This window comes from Geotrypetes seraphini, chromosome 3 (assembly GCF_902459505.1).
Source record: "Geotrypetes seraphini chromosome 3, aGeoSer1.1, whole genome shotgun sequence".
Lineage (NCBI taxonomy): Eukaryota > Metazoa > Chordata > Amphibia > Gymnophiona > Dermophiidae > Geotrypetes > Geotrypetes seraphini.
Window position 1 is genome coordinate 117577070 of NC_047086.1, and position 25773 is coordinate 117602842.

The following is a 25773-nucleotide window of genomic DNA, read 5'->3' on the forward strand; positions in this document are numbered from 1 at the left end:
GACACGCAATCAGCAACCTTTTTATAGGTGGCCACCCCCAACAGCACCATTTATAGAATCCAACCCTAATCATTAGTATGCGTTAAATCACTTACACTGGCTTTTACAATGCTGTGGTAGAGGTTTCTATGAGCGTCACTGCATTTACCTCACTGGACCGCAGTAGAAACCCCTAAGTTTGGCTGAATATATTTTAGGAGACAAATTTACAAACTTAAGATAGGAAACTAAGGGGTCCTTTTATCAAGCCACACTAGCGGGGTTAGCGCGTCGGACATTTCATCACGCGCTAACCCCGCAGCTGGCTAAAAAACTAACGACTGCTCGATACAGGCGTTAGCAGCTAGCATGGCAGGTGGTTTAACGTGCGGTATTACGCGCGTTAAACCCCTACCGCAGCTTGATAAAAGGACCCCTAAATTTAGGAGCTCACAAACCAAACTTTAAAAAAATAATCAGGTTCACAACATATCCTGAATACTCAGTTGGTTAGAGATACCTGATAATTGACTTGGGAATTCATGGACAAGCATTTTCCAATGGCACTGGATGAGATAAAATTGTTTTTCTTTTCCTTTTTTTCAGAGAGAACTATGGTAACTACAATTGTGTGTTTAATAGTTTGGCTTCATCAGGCATCTGGGCAAGTATGTATCAAACTTCAGAGAAATATTTAGATATACTGGGCATAATATTCATTAGATTATTTCCAGTTAAACATTTTATGAATTACTTGGAAACAAGCTCTCATCCACCCTCTCTTAAAGATATTGCTCCTTGGCTCTTTCATACTGCCCAATTACAGACTTGTCTCATACCTCACCAACATTTCAAAGCTCACCAAAAGGCAGTATCCATTCAACATTCACATCATGTAAACAAAATGTCATATACTGCATGCCTGTCAATCTGGATTTCATACAAGCCATAGCACAGCGACCATTCTGAACAATCTTAGTGAGCTCCATAGCATCATCACTTCTGACAGATATGCACTCGCAGTTTCTTTTGAACTCACATCTGTCTTCAACTTAGTAGACCACAGTTTACCTCATGTTTGTCTGGTATCCATTGACCTTTCTGGACAAACCCTGGCTTGGTTCACCTCATTTTTGACTGGCTACCCTTTCTGAATCATTTTGCTTTCTTTCACCTATTCAGGTGCAATATGGTGTCTCTTGGGGCTTAGTTTTGGCCCTTTTTCTCTTTAATATCTTTCTCATTCCTCTGGCAACTCTAATTGAAGATCACAACCTCTCTGCACTGCTGATATTCAGTCCATTGTACAATTTGAATTATTTTATCCTGATCTTATTAAACTTCAGTCATGTCTTGATTCAACCCACTAGATGCCTTCATATGTATCATGCTTGAGCACCTGAATAAATGTATGTAAACCGTTCTGAGCTCTCCTTCAGTCCCTCTCACATCTCGAATCTATCAGGCACTCTGTTTTACATTACTGTTTTCTATCCCGCCAATACCTTTCAGTTGTAGGCAGTTTACAAAAGGAATTGGTCAGGGCACTCCTAGGGAGCTTACAAAGTTAAACATAACATAACATAACTTTATTCTTCTATACCGCCATGATCAGACAACTTCTAGACGGTTCGCACTGAAGACAGCTGGACAATCAGCAAATTACAAAATGCAAATAATAAAAGTACAACATATTACTCAAGAATAGACAGAATAAGATTATTAAATTTAGTGTGACTTCTGTTTAAGAGATAAATCTATCAAACAATACAGTTTTTAATTTCTTTCCAAAAGGCGCCGAAGGTCAGCCTGGCTCCATTCATGTAGTTACCTAACCAAGACTGCTGTTTACTTGCTTGAAACATGAAAGTCATATCAAAAAAGGACTTGTATTTACAGCCAGTGATCCTTGGGTATGCAAATAAATTATAATTTCTGGTTATCCTTGTAGGGCTATATAGCACAAAATGAGGTAAAAGATAGGTAGGAGCTTACAAGAGCTTATGGATAGCATGATCGATGGGATCTGGGGTTGGGTTTATAAGGTTTAGTTAGATCATTTGACAAATTTTTTGAAAAGCGTAGTTTTCAGTTCTTTCCTGAATGTTTTGTAGTTGGTCGTCTTGGTTAATAACTTGGCGATGTGGTGGTCTATTTTCACTGCACTGGTAGCTAGTAGATCGTCGTATATATATATTTTTTGCTTTGTATACCTTTTACTAGGAGATGAGTGAAGAGAGCCTGTGTTCTCCTTGGTCTTGATGTGTTTTTTATTTCTGATTAGGTGTTTGTTTAGGTAGCTAGGACCAGTTCCATTTAGGGCTCTGAATAGGGTGCAGTAGAATTTGTTTTGTATGCAAGCTTGTATTGGAAGCCAGTGTTTTCTTTTACTTTAGCTCCAACATTCTGGAATTGGTATCCCCTAGCTCTCTAGCTTGAATCTCTCTCTCTCTTTATATATATATATATATATATATATGCACATCCTGGGAGGGGAAGGGGGAGGGGGGATGGGTAAAGAGAGTAAATTGCAAGTATGTAAGTGCTGTTTTTTGAATTCTTGAATGTATATATGTTGCACTTTTGATATGTTCAATAAAATCAATAAAGTTAAAAAAAAAGACCTGCATTAAATCTTACCTTTTTACCATGGCATTCAGGTTTCTTAAGGTATGTGCCTTTTTCCTTGTATGACTACTGCAAAGTACTTCTCTCGGGCCTCCCACACATCTGTCTCTCACCTCTTCAATCCGTTCAAAATGCTGCTGCGCGACTCATATTCCATGAGAGCTGCTATTCTCACATTACCCCTCTCCTCAAGTTGCTTCATTGGCTCCCTGTCCATTTCCAAATACAGTTTAAACTCCTCTTGCTGACCTACAAGTGCATTTGCTCTGAAGCTCCCCAATATCTCTCCTCACTCATCTCCCCCTATGCTTCCTCCTCCCCCCCCCCCGGTGATCTCCGCTCATCGGGCAAGCCCCTCTTATCTGTACCCTTCTCTTCCACTGCCAACTCCAGACTCCATCCCTTCTTTCTTACGGTGACGTATGCCTGGAACAGATTGTCTGAATCTATACGTCGTGCTCCATCCCTGGAAGTGTTCACATCCAAGCTGAAAGCCCACTTTTTTGAAACTGCTTTCAACTCTTAACTCCTCCTCACTGCTGTCAGATAGCTATATCCAGTATAATCTCCCCAACCCTGAAATGTCTTGTCTAAATTAGATTGTAAGCTCTTCTGAGTAGGCACTGTTTGTTAAAATGTACAGCGCTGCGTACACCTTTCAATGCTAAAGAAATAATAAATAGTAGTAGTAGACTGACACACTATTGGGCTCCTTTCTCCTTCTCTAACTTGTCATTTCTTCATTCTTTCTCTCTTTCACCTCTCCTATCTGAACTATGGAGTACTTTTCATATCATCTGTTTTGTTCATTTTTAAATATGTTTATTTTTAATGTCAAAAACATAAAAAAGCAATAAAAAATACAGAACATGTTGCTTCTAAACCACTTTGAAATGTTCATGCATAAAAGGTGATATATATATATATATATATATATGTATATATCACAGTAAATAATAAATCTACATCAGGTTAAAGTTATCCATATAATTCTGATTTTAATATTTAATATACTGCTAAAAATTGAAGTGCTATAGCAGCTTACAATTCTAAAAACAGTGCATTATAACAAACATAATAACATCTAATTGTACGACAACAATTATCATTATACTATGGTCATTATACTATGAGGGGGTGGTGAAAAGTTCTCAACCCAACCAAGAGAATGACGTGGATGTGGCTCAATCAGTGATCTGAAACAATGCCAAAACCTAGAACTTTGTATCTGCAAATTGGCATTAATGAAATAAGATAACACTCTTTCGAATTTAGGAAGTTGGTTGGTTGGGCTGAGAATTTTTCAGCACTCCCTCATAATTATACCATCACATCCATAGAACCCACCCCAAATATAATAATCAAATCCAGACCCAAAGCCCACTTCGTTGAAAATGCTTTCAATTCCAAACTCCAGCCCACCTTCTAAGCACCAATATATGTCTTATCATTCCCTCTGTAATTACCCCGCATGAGCACAGTGTATTCATGCACCTTCTTGTCCAGTTTGTCTGTCTTGAATAGAATGTAAGCTCTTTTGAGCATGGACTGTCTGTTCTGTGTTTTGATGTACAGTGATGTGTATGTCTAATAGAGCTATTGAAATGATTAGAAGTAGTAGTAGTAATTGCAATCCTCATTATCAAATCTACTCGTTAACTATATAAAAGACCTCAATAATAGCTTTACCCATAGCATTCTGACTCTCCTTACTATCCATGCTATAGTGTTCATTTTATTGTGTTATGTGTTTTCTTTGTAATGTTGCATATTGGAATTATATATGTGTACTTTGTGAGCCGCCTTGGATAATGGTGGATTATAAATATTTTAAATAAATAAATTCCACAATACAAAAGTGTTCAGCGCTAGTACCTAAAAAACAAATAGGTGAAACAAACCTGGCAAAATGCTGAAAATTAGTTTTAAACAATCACAAACCAAACTTTTATTTTGGCCACACATATCCATAGCCAAAAGACTAGATTTAGTAAATTGGTAAAAAAAAAAACCCCAAAACAACAAACACCTCAGACTAAATGTTAGTCTATAATAGACATTCACAGATGAGCACCCATTATAGAATATCACTGAATACCGATTTCAGCATACAAATTTGAGCACCAGGACTTATTGTACGCCTGTTAAACTAGATCTAATCTCCGGTGCTAAATTGTGACACACATCCCCAGTATTCTATAACACTGTGTGCAAATTATAGGAATGTTCTGACTCTCTCTTGTTCTTCCCATGGACACACCCCCTTATTGGTTGCGTGCTATAGGATTTGGGGGCACATTGTTATAGAATGATATGCAGTAAGATGTGGCAAAGATTCAAACTGATGCCAATTAGATCTAATTAGCTCCCAATTATTGGCAGCAATTGGCTCATTAGCCAATTTAGGTCCTCTGTTACTAAGCCTTAGTAGAGGTTTCTACCATTGCCCAGAGCACTAAATGTTCCAATGCTCATAGGAATTCTATGAGCTTTGGAGCTCGGGGCCATGGTAGAAATCGCTACGTAGGCCTAGTAAAAGTGTGTGTGTGTGTTGGGGGGGGGGAGGCTTTAGTTGGGCGCACCACTTGGATCAGTGTACAATTTTAGGCACCATATATGCAATCTGGGGAAACGTTTTGCCTGCTGACGTTTGTTCTCACATTAGGATAGAGTTAAATTATATCTTGGGTACTCTGTTGGAGTAGAGGTTTTGCATGTAGCTTTGTGGTCAAGGATGTCTGTTGAAAGCACTATCCATATGCTGTTATTAGGTCTCTTAGATTCTGTATGATTAATAAATAACAAATTCATATACGGCCTCTTTTACAAAGCCGCACTAGCAGCTGCTCTGCGCTAACGGCCCTGAAGCCCATAGATAATTAAAGGGCTTCGGGGCTGTTTCCGCATGGCTTTGTAAAAGAGGCCAATAATGACTTGGCAGTAAATCATATTCTCTTTTTTTAGACTCCAGCTCTCAATTCTCTGTCGACCACTTTAACAACTGTTCAAAATACTATAGTGGATGAGCACAATAGATTAAGGCGTCAAGTAAAACCAACAGCTAGCAATATGCTAAAAATGGTAAGACCAAGTATACAAGCATCTACTCTGCAAAATTCCTGACCTGCACCACTGTTGAAAATTCAAGTAAAAATGTACTTTAGGAGAGTGAAAATCCAAAAAGGTGCCTATTTTAAATTTATTTTATGCAGGTAAATCCAAGCCAAATAGCAGACAAAACCTCATGCACTAATTTACATCTGCTCCAAAGAAGTTTGTTCTACATACATTCCAAGTGTGGCACAGTGGTTAAAACTACAGCTTCTGCTTCAAATCCATGCTGCTCCTTGTGACCCTGGGCAAGTCATTTAATTTCCCCATTGCCCCAGGTACATTAGATAGATTGTGAGCCCACCAAGACAGACAGGGAAAATGCTTGTGTACCTGAATAAATTCATATAAATCATTCTGAGATCCCTTGTGAGAACAGTATAGAAAACTGAATAAATAAATGTCTGTTCTGTAAAAATAGCACTTCCTGAAACACCTTCATGTAGATCAGGGATTCTCAGTGCATGGTATGCTTACCCTAGGGAGCACGCTTGCTGCTCGTTGGGGGTACGTGGGCAGACCGCTGCCCGTGCACTCGCCGCCGCTGCTCACTGCCTGCTACATTTAATTACAGCCCCACTGGTGCTACAACTACAGGAAGGGGAGAGCCTGGCGCGTGTAGAAATTGCATGCCGCCGGCCCACAAGCCTGCCCCTCGACGTTAATTCTGACATCGGAGAGAAGGTTCAGGCCAGTCAAGCAGCGATTGGCTAGCCCAGACCTTCTCTTTGACTTCGGGGGAAGGCTTGTGGGCCGGCGGTGTGCAATTGCTGCACTGACCTGGCCTTTCCCTTCCTGTAGATGCGGCACCGGGGCTGTAATTAAAAGTAGTAGGCGATGGGGGTGAGCGGTGGGCAGGTGGCAGACCGGGGGGAGGAGGAATCAGTGGCGGGTCAGCTTGGGGGCAGGCAGGCTTTGGCGCAGTTCCAGAGGAAGGTGGGAGATAATTAAATGGAACGGGTGGGTGGTGGCTGGTGTGTGGTGGTGGGTCGGCTTGGGGGGGAAAGCAGGCTTTGGCGCGGCTTCAGGAGAGGGAGGGGGCACTAAGGACATAGGAAGGAGGGAGGGAGGGAATAGAAAGGAACAATTGTTGGGCCTGAGTGCAGAAAGAAATGAAAGAAAGACAGAAAAGATGTACAGTCAGAAGGAAGTGCAACCAGAGGCTCATGAAATCACCAGACAACAAAGGTAGAAAAAATGATTTGATTTTCAATTTAGTGATCAAAATGTGTCTGTTTTGAGAATTTATATTTGTTGTCTATATGTTGCACTATATTTGTCAATTTTTCTATAATTGTTACTGAGGTGACATTGCATATTTTTAAAGTAATATACCTCGATATTGTTGAAACCCCCCAAATATAAATGATAATTAACATTTTCTCTGTGTACAGTGTGCTTTGTGGTTTTTTTTTTAATTTTGTGGTTACCATTATATATTATTAAGATTATATTGTGTGTATATGAAAAATGGATGGAAGAAATTGCATTACAATTAGTATTATTATTATGGGGTGGAGTCTGGGGTGGAGTTTGGGCGGGTCTAGGGCAGAGTTTGGCCTGGGGTACTCAGTTGGTATTTGTTAGGCTTAGGAGGTACTTGGCTTGAAAAGGTTGAGAAACACTGATGTAGATCATATACTAATAGACATACACTTTCCAAGTACCTGCTATAAAAAATTACCTCTTTTGAATGTGATTCTGTAAAAAGGGAGCTAGCACTTAGAACATAAGAATATAAGAATAACATTACAGGGTCAGACCAATGGTCCACCAACCCCAGTAGCCCGTTCTCATGATGGCTAATCCAAGTCACTAGTACATGGCCAAAGAACCTGGTTTTCAAATCAAGTACAGTGGTACCTTGGATTACGATCATAATCCGTTCCAGGAGCATGCTTGTAATCCAAAATGCTCGTATATCAAAGCAAGTTTCCCCATAGGAAGTAAGGGAAACTTACTTTGATATGTTCCCACCCCAAACCTTCCCCCCCCACGAGATCCGGCATTGCTCCCCCCCCCCCCGCGATCCAGCACCCCCCCGCCGCCATCAGGCACCCCCCCGCCGCAACCTGAGATCCCCCAACCCACCCGAACCCTCTTCTTACTTCCCTCCGCATCGGCATCGCCGGCATCAGCATATCCTGTGCCTGAAAATCTGCTTCCTGTGCCGGGCCTTGAGCATGTGTGCACATGCTCAAGGCCCGGCACAGGAAGCAGATTTTCGGGCACAGGACATGCTGATGCCGGCGATGCCGATGCGGAGGGAAGTAAGAAGAGGGTTCGGGTGGGTTAGGGGATCTCAGGTGGCGGCGGGGGGTGCCCGATGGCGGCGGGGGGTGCCGGATCACGGGGGGGAGGGTGCCGGTTCTTGGAGGGGGGGGGGGCGCTCGTACAGCGAGGCAAGCTCAGCTTACGAGGCACCAAATTTGTGAATGTTTTGCTCGTCTTGCAAAACACTCGCAAACCGGTGCACTCGTAAACCGAGGTACCACTGTATAGGGAACCAAATTCAATTACAATTTTCTAACACAATGGATCCTCAGACAGCAAGTGAGACCACTTTTTAGTCCACTAATTGTCTCATTCTGCATTGATCCAAGGGAAATTTTGTTTTCTCTCTTTTTTTTTTTTAATAGCAAAGCTATATTTTGATTCAGTTTTAGCCTTTAAACAAGCAGAGATGACCAAGATGGCAAAACTTTAATAGGTAGCTTGCAAGGAACACAGTTTAAATGTACCTGACAGGGACCGTGTTTCAGCAAATGCCTGCTTCTTGGGCTTACAATCTATAATACCATACAAACCTCAATAAAATATATGTTGTGTTTTCATTGAAATTAATGTTTTAATGTCAATCATTTCATATATTTTATTGAGGTTTGTATGGTATTGTAGATTGTGAACCCCTGAAGCAGGCATTTGCTATAACATGGCCCATGTGGGGTTCATTTGAAATGTGTTTCCCATGAGCTACCTATTAAAGTTTTTGCCAACTTGGATACCTTGGTCATCTCTGCTCATTTTTAGCTGATTTACTTTTTGCAGAGTTTATCCTTCTTTGCTCTTCTTCTCCTAGTCTTATCATATTTTATTAATATCAAGATTAATTTATGGAAAGGCTCAATTTACTGAGAACATATCTTATAACAAACTTAATTGCAGCCACATATACCCCGACATGGATTTATGTTTTTTTTTTTAAAAAAGGCTGTGTCATTGTCGATGTACTAAAAAGTAGTCTAACTGTGCAATAGAGAATCCACTGTGTGGATACTACCCCCCCCCCCCACCAATTCTATAAATTATGCCTAAAGTTAGGTGTCTATATTGTCATTCCTAGCTAATATAGGTGGCTAACTTGAGTAATAAGCTAAATAAGTACCAATAATCAGCACACTACTCCTCTTAATTAGCACTAAGTGAAGTTAGTCAAAAGTTAGGTGCTTATCTTGGTAGACGGAATTCTACAACAGTTAAGCACCCACGGCAAGATTCTATAAATGGCGCCTACATTGAGGACACCTTGCAACGCCTAACAAAAATCCACATGCAACTCAACTTTAATTAGCTTAAAAAATGTGGTAATTGACCAAAAATTAACCAATTAAGAGTTCTAAGAACTGTGCCTAGCAATACCTAAGTCCAGGCGCCCTTTGACGCCTAATGATGCCTACCTGAAAAGTAGGCATGGTTTGTGACAGAGAATAGGTGTAAATACAAGAAAATAAGGCAATAAAGAGTATATTTCTTTTCCAAGGTTAAACTCAATTGGTATCACATATACAACCTTAGATGAACATATTATTCCCGTTTAGGACCTCAGCAGTGCAAGCTGTGAGAGCATTTCATTCACAGAATTGTTTGCACTAAAGTCTTCATCGGTCTTATTTTATATATATTTTTTAAATTATTTTTCTTTATTTAAATATTTTAATTATAGAAAAGTACTCATTCTTTTAGAGAAGCATAGCAGGGGCTCTTCACCAACATAGGCTATGTTTCGCCCAGGGGGCTTTATCAAGGTATTTTCCCCTGACAAAAAAGAAAAAAGAGAGTCACCATAAAATGTTTTAATCATATCATTTTCACTTATAGTTTACAACTAACCCATACAGACATATCTTCAAGCCCATATCAGTAGCCAAAAAACAGTTTATGTAAAAAGAATCAAAGAATCTTAACATATACCTTTGTTATGCCGGTTCCATGAATACTGCCGATAGTGTTTAAAGCAGAATTATGGCGGTGGCGTTGTTTTATCCCAGGGGGCAACGTGATGATCTCATACAAACGTGCCCAATCAAAATCACAAGACAGCAGAGGGAGATTTAAACTAATGTCATCCATTCAACTTCAGAGTTCAGACCATTCGGTTTAACAGTGTTCAAAGAAAAAATCAGTTGTTGTTCTTTAAAGTTTAGACGCTCTACATGGTTCCCACCCTCCCACCCTAACTCGATACATTCAACTATTCTCCATTTTAGATCTGTTGTTTTATGCTTCATGACCTGCCAGTGCGGTGCTTCCAGACTTCCGGTATTAATTTTAGATTTATGCTCCGTTAGCCTAACCATAATTTTTCTACTAGTTCTTCCAATATAGACAAGGTCACAGGGGCATATTATCGCATATATGACATGGGTGCTGTTACATGAAGTATTTTTCTTTAGTTTAAAAGTCCTCTTAGTACCTGGGTCAGTCCATTCGGGGCCAACAATTGCTTGTGAGCACCACTGGCATTGCCCACAGATTTCCTGAGAAAATAGGTGTGGCAGACTAAGGCATTGCTGGGTGGCTGAGATAGGCACCAGTGAATTAGACCAGGTAAAACCTACTTCTAGAACGCCTAGTGACACCTAAGTCTGCTTAGGTGCCACAAAGCACAATTCTATAAGTCACGCCTAAAGGATGATTAACAGCCGCATGGAGTAGCATCTATACTGTAAAGTAGGCATGCTTATAGAATCCGGTCCCCAGTGCAAAGTGCATAGTTAAAAGTGGGTGTGGTTGGGCATGTTTTTAAGTTAGGTACTGTTAAGCGCCTAACTTAGGTGCATGCATTTAGGCCATGAAAACCCTGGCATAAATCATGTGTGCCTAAATGTTAGAATGCTTAGCACTACCTAAGCATGATTCTTTAATAAGCACCTAATTTTTATAGAATTGCACATAGGGTGCACAGTTCATGATTTACAGTAGATATAGGTTCTCTTGCAGACATTTGTAACCTTGCAGACATTTTGTAATAATAAAATGATAGTAGGTGACATATATATAATTGGGCCCTATGTTTTAAGGGTGTAAATTATATAATAATAATAGGATACACAGTTCATGATTTACAATATGGTGAATATAGGTTCTCTTGCAGACATTATGTAACCTTGCAGACATTTTGTAGTAATAAAATGATAGTACACATTTTAATATGTTTTAATGAGACTGAGTTTGGAAGAAGGAGTCAATTGTGATTTTTTAACACTTTAAAACTTAGGAACTGGGGATGGGGGAGAGAAGAGAGCATGACTATCTAATGGTACATGTCCTGGAACCCTCAATACCTAGAAATCCCCCTCTGACTAAAGAAAGCTTTTCTTGCAGTGAAAGAAGCCAAAATCCTGTGGGCATATCATATGATACATGGAGGGCCATTTATGAAAAGGACTTCTAAGTCTGATTTGAATGTTTCCCACTAAACGTCCAAAGTCGGAAGCACAAAAACATCCATTTTGAAGCAGAAATACTAGATTGGTTCTCAAAATTCCTACGCTTCCGCTCCTACACCGTTAACACAAACGGTACCTCATCCCCCCCCTGGAAGCCGAAATGTGGAGTCCCGCAAGGCTCAACCCTCTCCCCTATCCTTTTCAACATCTACATGTCCTCTTTGAAACTCCTTCATCTATCCCCCCTAGAAACTCTCTACTCCTACGCTGACGACATCCTCATCCTCCTCGAGACCGACTCGAACCTCTCTAACCTCGCTGAGAACATATCCACATGTATTACGAACCTACAATCCTGGGCCCAATCTGTACAAATGAAACTGAATGAGTCCAAAACAAAACTACTTTGGCTCGACCCAATTTCAGATCATTTACCCACCTCCATCCCACTACCTTCTGGCTCCACTCTTCAGCTTGAGTTTTCAAGCAAAGTCCTAGGCATCATCTTAGACTCCTCTCTCTCCTTCAATGATCACCTCAACTCCCTGGTAAAAAACTGCTTCTTTAGCCTCCATATGTTGAGGAAAGTAAGATCCTGCGTTCATCATTCTCATTTCGCCATCCTCATTCAATCCACCATCCTCTCTAGACTGGACTACTGCAACTCCATCTATATAAGCCTAACTAAGAAAAACCTCCATAGACTTCAGCTAATTCAGAACGCCGCGGCCAAGCTTATTTTCGCAAAAGGCAAGTTCGATCACGTCTCCCCACTCCTCTCCAAGCTTCACTGGCTCCCAGTATACTCCAGAGTCCTCTATAAATGTGCCTGCATAGCCTTCAAGATTCTACATGGCGTCCTTCCTCCCGTTATCCCACTCTTTTGGAATTCCTCAAACCCACTCTCCACTAGACCCTCCCAAAAACTGAAACTATCTTTCCCATCTATAAAAGGTATATCCCGCGCAGGAAAACTTGGAACATCCCTCCCCTTTAGAACCACAGAACTCTGGAACAACCTCTCATCCCCGCTCAGAAATTCTAGCTCCTTCCAATTCTTCCGCAAACACTTGAAAACTTGGCTCTTTTCAAAAATCTAATCACCTCCCGTTCTCTAGTACCCTGTCCCTCTCTATCTTCTCAGTCCCTCTCCTATATCCCTTCTTTATAGTTCCTTTCCTCTCAACCTCTGTAAACCATGCTGAGCTCTGCGCTTGCGGAGATGGTGCGGTATACAAACCTAAGGTTTAGTTTAGTTTAGTTTAGATGCCCCCCAATTTTTTTTTTTCCAAAAATTGTTTACTTGGACATCTAAGAAGCCAGGACATATAGGCTGTCAGGTTGCCTAAACTCATTTTCAATATAAAATCATTTAAATTGGAAACATCCAAATGGATATCACTAAGACATGGGACGGGCCAGCATTCTAATGAACTTGCCACACAGACATCCCAACAGAGCAGTGGGGCACCTTAGAAGGCGCTGCTGTGAACTTCACAAAAAGGGTGTCACATCTTACATCTTACTATAACCCCTTTATAATTTAGGGTGAACCCCTCAAACTTTCCTAATACCTACAATACCCATCTGTCTACTACTCCAATAGCTCTTATGGCTGCATGCAGTAACTATATGGCAGTAGAGTAGGGTTATGGTTGTAGATTATCATTCATGTGAGTGATGGAGTTCTGAAGAAAGAGGAAGCGTCTCTGAGTAAGTAAATACTTACACTTTCTATCATAAATGTAGTGGTTAGAGGGGCTTATGGGTCAGGGTCTTTGTCTCTATGGTTCACTAGTCCACACACTAGACTGCTTAAAACACCTGTGTGCTACTCTGCTAGGCTTTCACATAGAAGATGCTGCTGTTCTAGAGACAGGTATGTACTTTTTTTTCCAGAAATTTGGGGGTAGTGGAAAGGGTTAGTGAGTACTGGACTAGTGTGTGTGTGTGTGTGTGGGGGGGGGGTCATGCTTACTTAACTCCAGTGGTCATTTGGTCAGTTTGGGGAAATTTTTGGCACTTAGACGATTCTAAAACAGGCCTAAGTGAAAATGTGTACGCTTCATCTAGGACACGGGTAGGGAACTCCGGTCCTCGAGAGCCGTATTCCAGTCAGGTTTTTAGGATTTCCCCAATGAATATGCATTGAAAGCAGTGCATGCAAATAGATCTCATGCATATTCATTGGGGAAATCCTGAAAACCCGACTGGAACACGGCTCTCGAGGACTGGAGTTCCCTACCCCTGGTCTAGGATGTCCTACGAATGCTTTGCTGCCACAAAATGTGTATGTTTAAGCTGCTCCTAAGCCTGCCCATAGCACACCTCCTAACATGCCCCTTTAAACTCTGGACACATAGCAGCTAAGAAGTCCTGCTAGACATCCAGAAAAACAGTTTTGGAAATCGGAACTTGGATGTCCAGGCGATTAGGATGTCCAAGTGCCGACACTAATAGGGTTTTATAAATCAGGAAAACAAGTATGAAAAATGTATTAGAAATGATAATTGGAATTATCCAGATTCACTTGTCTCTTCTTCAGGGAAGCTCCACTGCTATCAGGAGCTGCCCAACGGATTTTCAATGTCCTATGGCAGGGGAGAGAGACCGGGTCAGTGTGGGAGTCCAGCTCCACCTCCCGACGCCCTCAGCGGCTTCAAATTCACTTCTCTCTTCTTCAGGGCAGCTCCACTGCTATCGGGAGCTGCCCCATGGATTTTCAGTGTCCCACGGCAGGGGAGATAGACCGGGTCGGTGTGGGAGTCCAGCTCTACCTCCCGATGCCCCCCAAGGCTTCAAATTCACTTCTCTTTTCTTCAAGGCAGCTCCACTGCTATCGGGAGCTGCCCCAACGGATTTTCAACGTCCCACGGCAGGGCAGAGAGACCGGGTTGGTGTGGGAGTCCAGCTCCGCCTTCCGGCATTCCCCCCCCCCCCCCAGCGGCCTTGAACCAAACCTAACAAAACTTATCCAAACTTAACTAAATCTTAACAAGTGACAGGGAAACTAACATAACTATTGTTACAGGAAAGAATCACTATAATCTGTAAATATAAATCTCCTATTGATTCTATTGATCTATTTAATAAGCAATAACATTAAGGACGTTAACTCACTCCATCCACAACTTCACTCTGCATATCACCCTGATGCACCCATTAGACTTCTAATTAACCAACAGGAAGAAAGAGTAAATCAAATTAAAGTAATCACAAACAACGGAAGACAACATCGCACCCTTAAAAAAAGGATAAGGGAAATAAAACTATCAGAACAACCACACTCTCCAGACCCATCACATCCACTTCCGTTCCCTGTGCTTACCTCAACTCTAGATCGGTAAGGAACAAAGCTTTCTTAATCAAAGATTGGATCATCAGCAAGCAAATAGCCTGTCTCTTTCTAACGGAAACATGGCTACTGTCTGAAGAGGATCCAATATTAAATTACCTTCTTCCAGATAACTTTAAAATCCATATGCTAAATCACGAGAACAAAAGAGGGGGGGGGATTAGCAGTCATCCTTAAGGAAGAAATTGAACTTGACTTATTAGACTCTAAAATAACCAACCAGTTAGAAATACTAGCATGCAAAATTAGTAACAAGGAAATAGAAGAATCCCTCTCTTGTATTCTATTTTATGTCCTACTGAAAAGTTGGACTTCTACGAATTCGTTCTACATAATTCAATTACTCCTTCATATAATATTATAGCAGGAGACATAAACCTACATTTAGAGGACGAGGCAACACAGACGTGAAAGACTTTAAAAGCTTCCTATCTTCGCTCAATTACAATCTCCCTTTACCCACACAAACGCATGAAAAAGGCCATCAGTTAGACATGGTAGCTATGTCCACAAAGGAGACCCTAGATCCTTCCATCTCTTTATCCGACGGTACCTGGTGTCATGATATCTGGTCCTATCATTTTACTTACTAATTCAACTTAATCTGGAATCATCTAAAATCTAAAACACACCTAAAGATAAAAAAAGAACATCTCACAAGGGGTCATTTTAATCCAGAGGAATACTGGGCACATTACGAATTACGAGAGGAAATAGGAGAAGGGGATGATTTTTGGGATCATTGGATGAATGCAAGCACATCCATGCTAGATAAAATTGCCCCTAAACGAAACAGTAAAAACTGCTCAAATAAATATAATAAATGGTTCGACTCTGAACTATTAAAAATGAAACAATTAGTTAGACAACTAGAAAGGATCTGGAAAAAAACGGGAAAAATATCAGACTGAAACAATTGGAGATCTAACATAAAGAGCTACAAATTATTGATAAAAGAAAAACAAAAAGCATTCTATTCATCCAAAATTAATCTAATATAATAAAGCCCTAAGCGTGCATGCGCACTCCCACCTGCGTGCTCCCATTTTCCGTGAGCTGTAGGGACACGCAGGTAGGAGTCCGCATGCGTGCGGCGGCTCAGAGCCTGTTGGATGCGGCGGCTCTTGCAGTCTGAAGGATGTGAACTGGCCAGGGCGACATCAGTGGGGGCCGGAACGGACTTTAATTGCTGCCTCCCAGGCCTCTCCTCCTGCTCCGGCTGGGCCCACGTAAAAAAACCCCAAAAACCCAGAGCTCGCTTCAGGTCCGGCAAGGGCTGCGGGTCTTGAAACCTTCCGATTCAAGCAGTGTCTGCAGCACTCTACACATGCTGCTAGAAGGCCTTGAAGCAGCAGTGTGTAGAGTGCTGCAGACGCTGCTGGAATCGGAATGTTAGTCGGGACCACGGGAAGGGAAGGGGGGGGCTGTAAGGGACTAAGGGAGCCGGCCAGACCACGGGAAGGGAAAGGGGGTAGGGGAAGTGGTGTGTGTGGGATACCTTGATCAGTTCTCTCTTTTACATGAAATCCAATCTGGCTTCAGACCTCTGTTTAGCACCGAGACAATGATCGCAGCGATCCTGGATTACTTACGCTCCTTATTTAGTCAATCATGAGAAATTGTTACAATGCTTAGATGCAATTGGCAACAGAGGTGAGATTCTAAACTGGTTCCAAGGTTTCCTTATGTCCCGCACCTATCAAGTACATTTCAATTACAACCTCTCTAATACCTGGAGAAACCCATCTTGCGTTCCACAGGGGTCACAATTATCCCCACTGCTCTTCAATGTTTACATGTAATCACTAGGTGCACAGATGGACCAGCGAGGTATAAAATTATTCAGTTACGCAGACGACTTTACAATCATTATCCCGTTCGCTACTTCTCTCTCTGAAGCTACCCCATGGCTACAGAAGTATTAAACTTGATGGAACAATGGACAACAGAATTCAGACTGAAGCTTAATCCAGAAAAACTAAATTCTTTGTGACCTCGCCACACCCACTTGTCACCACAACATCACTATGCATCAACAAACTCAGATACCCTATTCAACCTACAATGAAGGTTCTGGGGATACTACTGGACCATTAGAGCATTAGAGCATACTTTGACACTTCATCATTCAGAATTCTGGTTCAATCCCTAATACTAAGCCATCTTGATTATTGTAACCAAGTTGAACAGTTCTTTTGTGTTGATTCCTTTAGAACTGTTATTGGATGTACTAGTATTTTAGCCCGTTACATTAACGGGTGCTAGAATATATGTCTGTGTGTCTTTATTTCTGTCTCTCTCTCCCTCCCGCTGTCCGGCAGGCAGCCAACGATGAAATGAGGCCGGATTGGCCCATCCGTCCCAAAGCCCCGCCTACTGGTGGGGCCTAAGGCGCCTGGGCCAATAAAAATAGGCCCGGAGCCTTAGGCCCCTCCTGGGGGCGGGGCCTGAGGCATATGGGCCCAACCCGACCATGTGCCCAAGGCCCCGCCTCCAGGAGGGGCCTAAAGCTCCCGGGCCTATTATGATTGGCCCAGGCGCCTTAGGCCCCACCAGTAGGCAGGGCTTTGGGACGGATGGGCCAATCCGGCCTCATTCCGTCATTGGCTACCTGCCGGACAGGCGGGTTTGGCTCTCGTCTGTCTGGCCAACTAAACAAAGGTACGGGGAAGGGGGTGGGGGTGTCGTGGGGGGGTCATCCATGGGGGTCGCGGGTCGGCTGGGGGGGCAGTCGGAGGTTCTTGGGGGTTTGCGTCGAGGGCAGGAGGGCCTGGGATCCCTCCTGCCCGTAATGTAGTGCGGGGTGGGGGTAGGGGGTCGCCGTGGCCAGGAGGGTTTGGGCTCCCTCCTGGCCCGATGTTGTCGGGGGGGGGGGCAGGATCGGCTGGGCCAGGAAGTTTGGGCTCCCTCCTGTCCCGAACAACTAGCGGGGGGGGGGGGGTCGCCAGGGCCAGGAGGACTTGGGCTCCCTCCTGGCTCGATATTGTTGGGGAGTTGGGGAGTCGGCGGGACAAGAGGGCTTGGGCTCCCTCTTGCCCCCATCGTGTCGGGGAGTCGTGGGGGCAAGAGGGCTTGAGCTCCCTCTTGCCCCGATCATGGCGAGGGTGCCACTGTTGGCTGGGGCAAGAGGGCTTGAGCTCCCTCTTGCCCCGATGTTGTGTGTGGGGGGAGGGAGTGATGCATCGCGGCAGGAGAGATGCCTCATCTCCTCTACCGCGATGCCATCACTCCTCTACCCAAACTGCCGCAACCCGCGGCAGTTCGGGTAGAGGAGTGATGGCATCGCGGTAGGGGAGATGAGGTATCTCTCCTGCCGCGATGGTTAGGTTGCCGGGCCGCTGAACTGATGGCGCCAGCGGCCATCAGCTCAGCGGCCCCTTTTTCGGCACTTAGACCTGGTTTTATATTGTCTAAGTGAAAAAGGTCTAAGTGCCGATTAAACTGTATTGGTTATACCTGTTGTACGGCTAGGTGTAGGTCGGCCCACCTCCCACCCACTGCCCGCCCTTTCCCCTCCTCTAAACACACCTCTTTTCTCTCTGTGCATTTAGAGGCAGGGGAAAGGCCTAAGCTGTTTTTAGATACGTCTAAAAACCAGCTTTGGTTATGGGTACTTGGACGATCAGGCTTTTTGATCGTCCAAGTAGCCATTTAGGACACTTTTTTGACGTTTTTTTTTTTTTTTATTATTATTACCCCAATAATGTTCTATTCAATAATACTGTGGTATAATATAATATTATGTTCTTTTTTTTAATGTAGAAATGGAATGCAACACTTGCAAATACTGCAAAGCTCTGGGCAAATATTTGCAGCCAAAATCACAGTCCTAATGACCAAAAGAAAATAAATGGTGAGTAATGTATTTTATTGTCCTTGGTAGTACATCTTGTACTGGTACTAAATAAGGGTTACTTAAGTTTGGTTTTAAAAGTACCTGCACATGTTCAAAAACTAAGGATGCTTCTATGCATGGGCTTTGCACCAGTTTTCAAAGGGAAAGTATGGGCTTTTTTTCTCTTTGAAAACCACCTAGGCAAAAAATATCCTTTGCTTCCTCATTTTCTAAGGATAAGTTTTCTCTGCAAAGCAATCTAATTATAGCTCTTTCTAATCTTTGGCAAGTCATTTAATCCTTTAAGTGCAAACCTATAGGTTTATTTACTAAGGTGTGCTAAGGAGTCAGGCAGCTTTTAACATGCACCAACCATCCTTACCTCTCCCCGGTGTAGTGGTTAGAGTTACTTACAGCCTCCTGGAGTGTGGCATAGTGTATGTACTGTTACAAGGCCTAATGATACCCCTAGCTTCCAGGGTATCAAGTATCTCTTGCACGGACTCATACGAGGCCAAAGGAATCTTATACTGACGCACGAAGACGGACTTACTGTGGGGATCCATAGGAATCTTGGTCACATGTAGGTCGGTCAGGCCAGTGTCATAAGAATCCACTGCAAACAGGTCTCGATACTTGTACAACAACTATGCTAACTGAGCCTTTTCTTCATCAGAAGAGTACGCATCAGCTAGGTCCACTTGTTCCTTTACCATGGCATCAAACTCAGAAAAAGGTTGGTTGGAGGAGATTTCCACTTGGTCTTCAATCTGTTCTTGCAAAGATGAAGATTCAATGGCATTCACCGCTTTGGATTGGTCAGACAGAGCTAACTTCCTGGATAAAATCAAACAGTCATTCTCCACTGTTACATGGGATGTCGATGCATCATATGGCCAGAAGAAGTCCAGTGAAATGAGTCCTTTAGGTGAGGTAAGAATACGGTCCGGTATGTCCCCCCCCCTGGCAGGGGTCGACAATGGAAGACAAGCTGCCAATGATAGGCAAAGTTACCTCAACATCAGGAAAAGATTCACCCACCAGAAAACCCAAAGGTTCTCCAGCGGAAAGAAAGACTTCCATAGGTTGAGCATTGACAATCAACACATGGAAAGAAGAGTTAGGTACTTCAAGACAGGGTAAAGCACCTAGAGACAGACCATGCTCGAGAAAAGAGGAATTCGAGTTGAAAAAGCCAATATCATCGAGCATGCGTTGACCATGGGCCAAACGAAGAGGCAGAGCAAAATCTTGCACAAGACCAGGAATCTTGATGTCTTCAGCACAGACCACTTCACAAACTTGAGGAAGAGGTTGTCCAGCCTTCAGACCATCCATCAGATCCACAACTGTAGCAAGATTTATAGTATACTAATCAGTTACATAAACAAGTTACGTGTCTGTTAGTTTTGTCTAGGGAAAACCATAAACGCTGATCCAGGTTCAGCTTTATTGCATGTTTACACGACATAAGACCCAGGCTAATGAGAAATACTTTTATTATGAAAATAGAAAAATATAATTCACAAGCCAGCTGCAATATCTAAATATTGTTCACAAAATATCTGATTACATAAATGAAACTCAGTACATAATTATCACAATACACTTGTTAGATAACTAAGTAAAACTAATTGTTACACACACTAAACAATTCCTTATAATAATAATAATCCCTGATTAGCAAATGATTACAGTTATCACCAAGGTAGCTTTACAAACCTTGTCCTATATCACAATCGGATATACTTATCTAACCCCAGCTGATAAGATAATAAGTTCCGTATTCTCACCATCTGATTAGGACTCCGCCGAAGATTAGGTAAAATGGAAACTCTCTTGTTAGCTTGAGGAGACGTAAGAAATCCTTTGTTACAGGCACATGTGTTCGACAGCCCTGGGTAAGGCTATAATTCATTAGCAGACAAGTTTCCTTGTAGTGGTGGAATTCAGAGCTGTTTAAAGTCCGATTCACTCTCTCTTAGGCAGAGAGTCACACGAGGTAACTTTTCAGGTTTTAATTATTGAAGAAAAGGTTGCGTGCAGGACACCTGTGGTAAGATGTGAGCTTCCTCGCATCCCAACACAGACTAAAACTAATTAGCACCTTTTCACTTGGATCTCGTCAGATGACTTCCTCGGACCAATCCAGAAACAGAACTTAGATGAATAGCCTTTCTGTGTAAGGTCTCATATAGGCTGGTAGACACAGACACTGTTAGACAGATAAGAACAGGATAGGAGTATAACTCCCCCAAGAATCACACAGTCCAATTATGAAGACACAGATGGATGTCCTTGAGTAGAATACCATTCTGGTACATACCCAGAATGCATCAGGCAGAAACAGAAAAGATGTGTTCTTCTTTTTCTCTTCTTGCAAAGGTCATGCTGGAAAGATTTCTTGCAGACAATGGTTCAGGCTTGATGATGTCAGAGAGGCCTAACCTTCAGGTGCAAATACGGAAACACCCCTACAGACATTCTGGGCCAGCCAATCGCTGCCTGGCTGGTCCGGAATGTCCTCTCCGATGTTAGAATTGACGTTGGGCGGCGATAGTTGGTTGGCCCCGCAGGGAAGAAAAGCAGGAAGGGAGAACTCGGCGCTGGCCTGTTCCCGATGGCGACAGTGGCAGCCTTCCCTGGCAGCTGTGGCAGCAGCATGTTTCCCAATGGCGGAGGCATGGGGGAGGGCAGGGAGAAAGAAAGAAAGGGGCAGGGTGAAACAAAGAAAGAAAGAAATGAGACATGGAGAGAGAGAAAGACAGACATAGAGAAAGAAAAGGGGCATGGAGAGAGAAAGAAAGAAGGGGGCAGGGTGAAAGAAAGAAAGAAAGAAAGAAATGGGGCACGGAGACAGAGAAAGACAGACATAGAGAAAGAAAGGGGGCATGGAGAGAGAAAGAAAGAATGGTGCAGGGTGAAAGAAAGAAATGGGGCATGGAGAGAGAAAAAAAGAAGGGGGCTTGATGAAACAAAGAAAAAGTTGGGGGAGGGAATGAGGTCTGGAGGAGAGGAATCATACAGGAGGCTGAAAGAAGGGAAGAAATATTGGATGCAGAGTCAGAAGAATAAAGTGCAACCAGAGACTGATGAAATTACCAAACAAAGGTAGGAAAAATGATTTTATTTTCAGTTTAGTGATCAAAATGTGTCCGTTTTGAGAATTTATATATGCTGTCTATATTTTGCAGTATGGCCCCCTTTTACTAAACCGCAATAGTGGTTTTTAGTGCAGGGAGCCTATGAGCGTCGAGAGCAGCATGGGGGCATTCAGCGCAACTCCCTGCACTAAAAACCACTATCGTGGTTTAGTAAAAAGGGAAGGGGTATATTTGTCTATTTTTGTATAGTTGTTACTGAGGTGACATTGCATAAAGTCATCTGCCTTGACCTCTTTGAAAACCCGCGGAATATAAATGATAATTAACATTTTCTCTGCGTACAGTATGCTTTGTGTTTTTAAAATTTTATTGTTGGTAGATCATTTTGACTTGGCCATAAAGGTAAGGGGGAGGGAGAGAGGGGAGCTGCTGAAAGACATCTAGTAGAAGGGTCCCCTTGGACTGGAAAACCGCCAATGTAATCCCACTCCACAAAAAGGGCTGCAGGACAGAGACAGCAAACTACAGACCAGTGAGTCTCATGTCTATAGTGTGTAAACTCATAGAAACACTGATCAAATAGCATATTGACACAATCCTAGACGAAGAAAAACTACGTGATCCACACCAACACGGGTTCACCCAGGGTAGATCATGCCAATCTAATCTAATTAGCTTTTTTGACTGGGTTACTAGACAACTGGACGCCGGAGAGTCACTGGACGTGGTATATTTGGACTTCAGCAAAGCATTTGATAGCGTCCCTCATCGAAGATTACTGAACAAGCTAAAATCGATAGGATTAGGAGACATTCTAACTACATGGATTGGGGATTGGCTGAGCGGCAGACTTCAGAAGGTGGTGGTGAACGGTACCCCATCTGAAGCGTCGGACGTGATCAGTGGAGTGCCGCAGGGATCGGTCCTGGGCCCGATTCTATTCAACTTATTCATAAGAGATATGACGCAAGGACTTAGAGGAAGGGTATCACTGTTCGCCGACGACACCAAACTTTGCAACATAGTAGGCAGATGCTTATTACCTGATAATATGACACACGACCTACTGCTGCTGGAACAATGGTCAAATACTTGGCAGCTAGGCTTCAATGCTAAAAAATGCAAGATAATGCACTTGGGCAAGAGAAACCCGCGTAGAACTTATGTACTAAATGGTGAGACCTTGGTTAGGACCACGGAGGAACATGATCTAGGAGTGATCATTAGCGAGGACATGAAAGTTGCCAATCAAGTGGAGAAGGCTTCCTCCAGGGCAAGACAAATATTGGGGTGTATCCGCAGAAGTTTCGTCAGCAGGAGACCTGAAGTTATGATGCCGTTGTACAGAGCCATGGTGAGGCCACACTTGGAATACTGTGTTCAGTTTTGGAGACCACACTACCGAAAGGACGTGCTGAGGATCGAGTCGGTTCAGCGAACGGCCACCAGGATGGTCATGGGGCTCAAGGATCTCCCGTATGAAGAAAGACTAAATAAATTGCGACTGTACTCACTCGAGGAAAGAAGAGAACGGGGAGATCTGATTGAAACGTATAAATACATCACGGGACGCATTGAGTCAGAAGATGATATCTTCTGGCTCATGGGACCCTCGACCACCAGAGGGCATCCGCTGAAAATCAGGGGAGGGAAGTTTCATGGCGACTCCAGGAAGTACTTCTTCACCGAAAGAGTGGTGGATCATTGGAAAAGACTCCCACTCCAGGTGATAAAGGCCAGCAGCGTGACGGATTTTAAGAAAAAATGGGATACTCTTGTGGGATCTTTAAGGGAGTAAATTCAGGGGGGGGATACTTGGAATGGGCAGACTTGGTGGGCTATAGCCCTTTTCTGCCGCTTTTTTCTATGTTTCTATGTTTCTAAATCCTGCAGGCCTGACAGTGCAGGGAATTATTTTTGTAAAATCATGTTTTGTTATGTGACTGGCATTATTTAGACTTTAATTTCTATGAATGAATAGAATGAAAATGCTTGTTTTTATGTGCGTGCACTGAAGGAAAGTGGAGAGAGAGTGGGCTGAGGAGAATGGGGAAGAGAGAGTGGGGAGAAGACACTGATTTATAAATTGATAATTGTACAGAATATTGTTTCTTTTTATACTTTAATATAATAAGTACAATATAAAACAATTCAAGGCTTGTGTGGATGGAATCAAGTGGTTTGTAGGGATGGGGACCGAGCTTACGGGGATTAGTCCAATAAAATGGTATTTTCTTATTTCTCATTATTTGTTTTATTTTTATTTGTTAATTTGTAATGTGGTGATTGTTATGTATCAGTTTTTTTCAAATTTACATCTACTGTATTTATATTTTGCACAGTATTAGAAGACATGTGTTACTGTTTTTGTGGTGTTATGGTGTTGCATTGTATGCAGAGTCTGGTTTCTTGGCGGTTCAGTTTAACTTTTGTCTACATATTTCTATTTTTAGTCTGTGATTATTCCATATTGGGCGAGGGTGTATCTCTGTTCTGTGTGTATGAAAAGAACATAGTTTTCAATTGGCATTGACTGCAGGATCAATTGACTGTGCGGTTATCTGGCTTGTTTAGTTTTACAATGTATGTGTTGGTGTTCTAGTGCTCACTGCAGTGTTTAAGATGCTGCCTTTTCCCAAGTACACTCTTGTTGTGCGATATGTAGATTGTTACTAAAAAAATCATATTTTTCATATAGATGGGGGGGGGGGGTTAAAAAATGATGGTCCCTGGGTGTCACATATGCTAGGTACCCGGAAAAACCCAGATGTTATGAAAACTCAATGTATGATAGGATAAACACTTTCAAAAGGAGTATGGCAATGTCCACTAAAGTAAATTAAACAGAAACAGCATAGACCAGATCACTCCAACATGAAGGAAAAAGCCTCAGAAAGGGCCCTCCCACCTCACCAAAACGGCTTAAAGAGGCAGTCGAGTGGTCACCTCACTGGCAAAAAACCTTCATTTTATGTTCATGTCTTATGCTTTGCTGTATAATGCCAATGAACAAAAATGATAGAGGAATAAATTCCACTTATCCTGCTGATCGGTACACCAACAATGGCCAGCGTTTCACATTTTCATGCTGCCTCAGGGTGTGTCCCGACCGATCAGACTCTAAAACACAAAAGAAAATAGTGAACCTCAAGCTCTATCTTTCTAATGTGTCAGGCAAAAATTTCTTAGAGTATATAGAGAACATACCTGTTCAAAACGGACGTCTCCACGTCTCAGTATAAGATGGCTGTTACAGGGGGAAACCGGATATGAACATTTCCACTGATTGGAGATAGACACCAGAATGACGTCATCAAAGACGCTATTGGCTAGAGCAACATATTAAAGCTGTCAATCTTACAGTTTAAATGGACAGAAGAGCGGGGAGACATATGTTGCTTAGGAAAAGCCTGAAACTCTCATCTACAACTTGAAAAAGTATAAAACTCATGTGTACTAAATTCTTCAGATCTAATGCTATCTCAAAGCTTTGACCATTAAATTGAATCGTTGTTTCCTGAATTTTTCCATTAAGGCTAGCTAAAAAAATCTTAGGGCTCATTTTACTAAGGTGCGCTAACGTTTTTAGCGCATGCACAAAATTACTGCACACTATACTGCATGGTATGTTTCTAGAATAATGCCATCTCAATGCTGGCGTTAAGGTCTAGCGCGTGCAGCAATTTAGCGCATGCTATTCCGCGCGTTAAGGCCCTAACGCACCTTAGTAAAAGGAGCCCTAAGTTTTTTCAGGAATGATCTTCAACCTGAACTGTGTCATCCATAATTCTGCCTTTTCCAAAACATTAGAAATCTGAGTGATTAGTTCATTCAAAATAGCCCTACAGGGTAGCAAAATAGCAATATCATCTGCATATATGTAAAACATTACATTCAAGCTTTGAAGCAAATAAGCCAGAGACACTAAGGGCTCCGTTTACAAAGGTGCACTAGGGTTTTTAGCACACGCATAAAATTATTGCACGCTATAGTGCGCGGTAGCCGAAAATCTACCGCCTCCTTAAAAGGAGGCAGTAGTGACTAGCACGCTCGGGAATGTAATGCACGTTAAGGCCCTAGCGCACCTTTGTA

At 42.5% G+C, this 25773-nt stretch overlaps 1 protein-coding gene across 1 annotated transcript in view; it reads left to right on the forward strand.

Moving 5' to 3' along the window:
- The first annotated feature begins 626 nt into the window (after positions 1–626).
- The window catches only part of LOC117356564 (cysteine-rich venom protein tigrin-like), a 64077-nt gene continuing 38930 nt past the window's right edge, over positions 627–25773 (forward strand). Inside the window, exons 1-3 of the mRNA XM_033935935.1 lie at positions 627–647; positions 5572–5688; positions 18505–18595. Coding sequence (XP_033791826.1) covers positions 5677–5688; positions 18505–18595 — 103 coding nt within the window. The 5' untranslated portion in view covers positions 627–647; positions 5572–5676. The remainder of the gene's footprint in view (positions 648–5571; positions 5689–18504; positions 18596–25773) is intronic.